The sequence below is a fragment of the Malus domestica genome, chromosome 07 (assembly GCF_042453785.1).
Source record: "Malus domestica chromosome 07, GDT2T_hap1".
Classification (NCBI taxonomy): domain Eukaryota; kingdom Viridiplantae; phylum Streptophyta; class Magnoliopsida; order Rosales; family Rosaceae; genus Malus; species Malus domestica.
Genome location: NC_091667.1, coordinates 19,047,238 through 19,048,388, shown reverse-complemented (window position 1 = coordinate 19,048,388; position 1,151 = coordinate 19,047,238). Strand labels below are relative to the sequence as shown.

The following is a 1,151-nucleotide window of genomic DNA, read 5'->3' as shown; positions in this document are numbered from 1 at the left end:
ATTACAATCTCGTACAACAACTTTAAAACATTTCACTTTCATACATCCAGTACCATTTTATTTCAAAATAACACATCCGTTAGATTTTACATCCATTAGTCTGTTAAATGCTGACGTGGCTGCCACATTTGTGCTGATGTGGCTGCCACATGGCAAAAAAAATTATTTTTTAATTTAAAAAAAAATCTAAATCTTCTAAATATTAAAATTAAAAATAAAAAAAATAAAAAAAAAACTAGAAAAACCCGAAACCCAGATCCCTTCCTTCCCCCCCTCCCACCCTTCTGCAACTTCCAAAATCCTCTCTTCTCCGCGCAACCCCCAAACCTATATCCCCCATCTTCACCCATCTTCATCTTCTTCTCTGCAACCCAGAAAGAAAAGAAAGAAGAAAAAAAAAACCCAATCATTGCAAATCAATCAAAAACCCTAAAGACCCACGGAGGACGAAACAATGGCGTGATTCTCATCAATATCCCAACGTAGTACTCAGGACCAACGGAGGACGAAACAATGGCGTGATTCTCATCAATTAACTCTTCCAAATTCCCCACGCTCATCGGTGAGCCTCGGAGATCGTCAACTTTAGATCTGTATTCCTCGGCTTTCTCCTCCGGCGGCTTGAGCCGCTCCTGGTTTGTGACGAACTCCTCCGCCATGAGGAGATAGTCCTTGATTCGGCTTTCTCCTCCTGCGGCTTGAGCCGCTCCTGGTTCCTGAAGCTTGCACTTTGTCAGCGGGTCACCATCGAGAGCCGTGCCGCAGCTTCGGGACCCTTCTGCTTGCGCTGTTTACGGCCGACTGGGGCAGGCGGAGCTGCCGGCTCAAACTTCTTCTCTTTCTTGTCGTTCCCATCGGGCTTACGGTCGCCCGGTAGACCTTGTCGATTCAACCCACCAGGCGTTCCCTGACCCATTTCTTTTGTCTCGAGGGAAGAGAGAAGAGCGAGTGAAAGTTATGGGTTTGGGGGTTGCGGGGAGAAGAGAGGATTTTGGGAGTTGCAGAAGGGTGGGGGGGGGAATGAAGGGATCTGGGTTTCGGGTTTTTCTAGTTTTTTTATTTTTTTATTTTAATATTTAGAAGATTTAGATTTTTTTTAAATTAAAAAATATTTTTTTTGTCATGTGGCAACCACATCAGCACAAATGTGG

The 1,151-nt window shown here is 44.2% G+C and overlaps 1 protein-coding gene across 1 annotated transcript; it reads right to left on the bottom strand.

The window, feature by feature from the left end:
- Window positions 1-416: 416 nt before the first annotated feature.
- LOC139197740 (26S proteasome regulatory subunit 4 homolog A-like) lies at window positions 417-916 on the bottom strand. The gene is made up of 2 exons (XM_070825692.1): window positions 761-916; window positions 417-716 (listed from the first exon to the last, which is right to left on the bottom strand). Exons 1-2 carry the CDS (start codon window positions 914-916, stop codon window positions 417-419), a joined length of 456 nt encoding a protein of 151 aa, XP_070681793.1.
- Window positions 917-1,151: the final 235 nt, after the last annotated feature.

What these genes read in the sequence shown, in the direction of transcription:
- LOC139197740 (XM_070825692.1), bottom strand. Translation starts at nt 916, where the DNA reads ATGGGTCAGGGAACGCCTGGTGGGTTGAATCGACAAGGTCTACCGGGC. An exon ending in AGAAGGGTCCCGAAGCTGCG is followed by an intron (nt 717 to 760) that starts GCACGGCTCTCG and finishes TGCAAGCTTCAG; the next exon opens with GAACCAGGAGCGGCTCAAGC.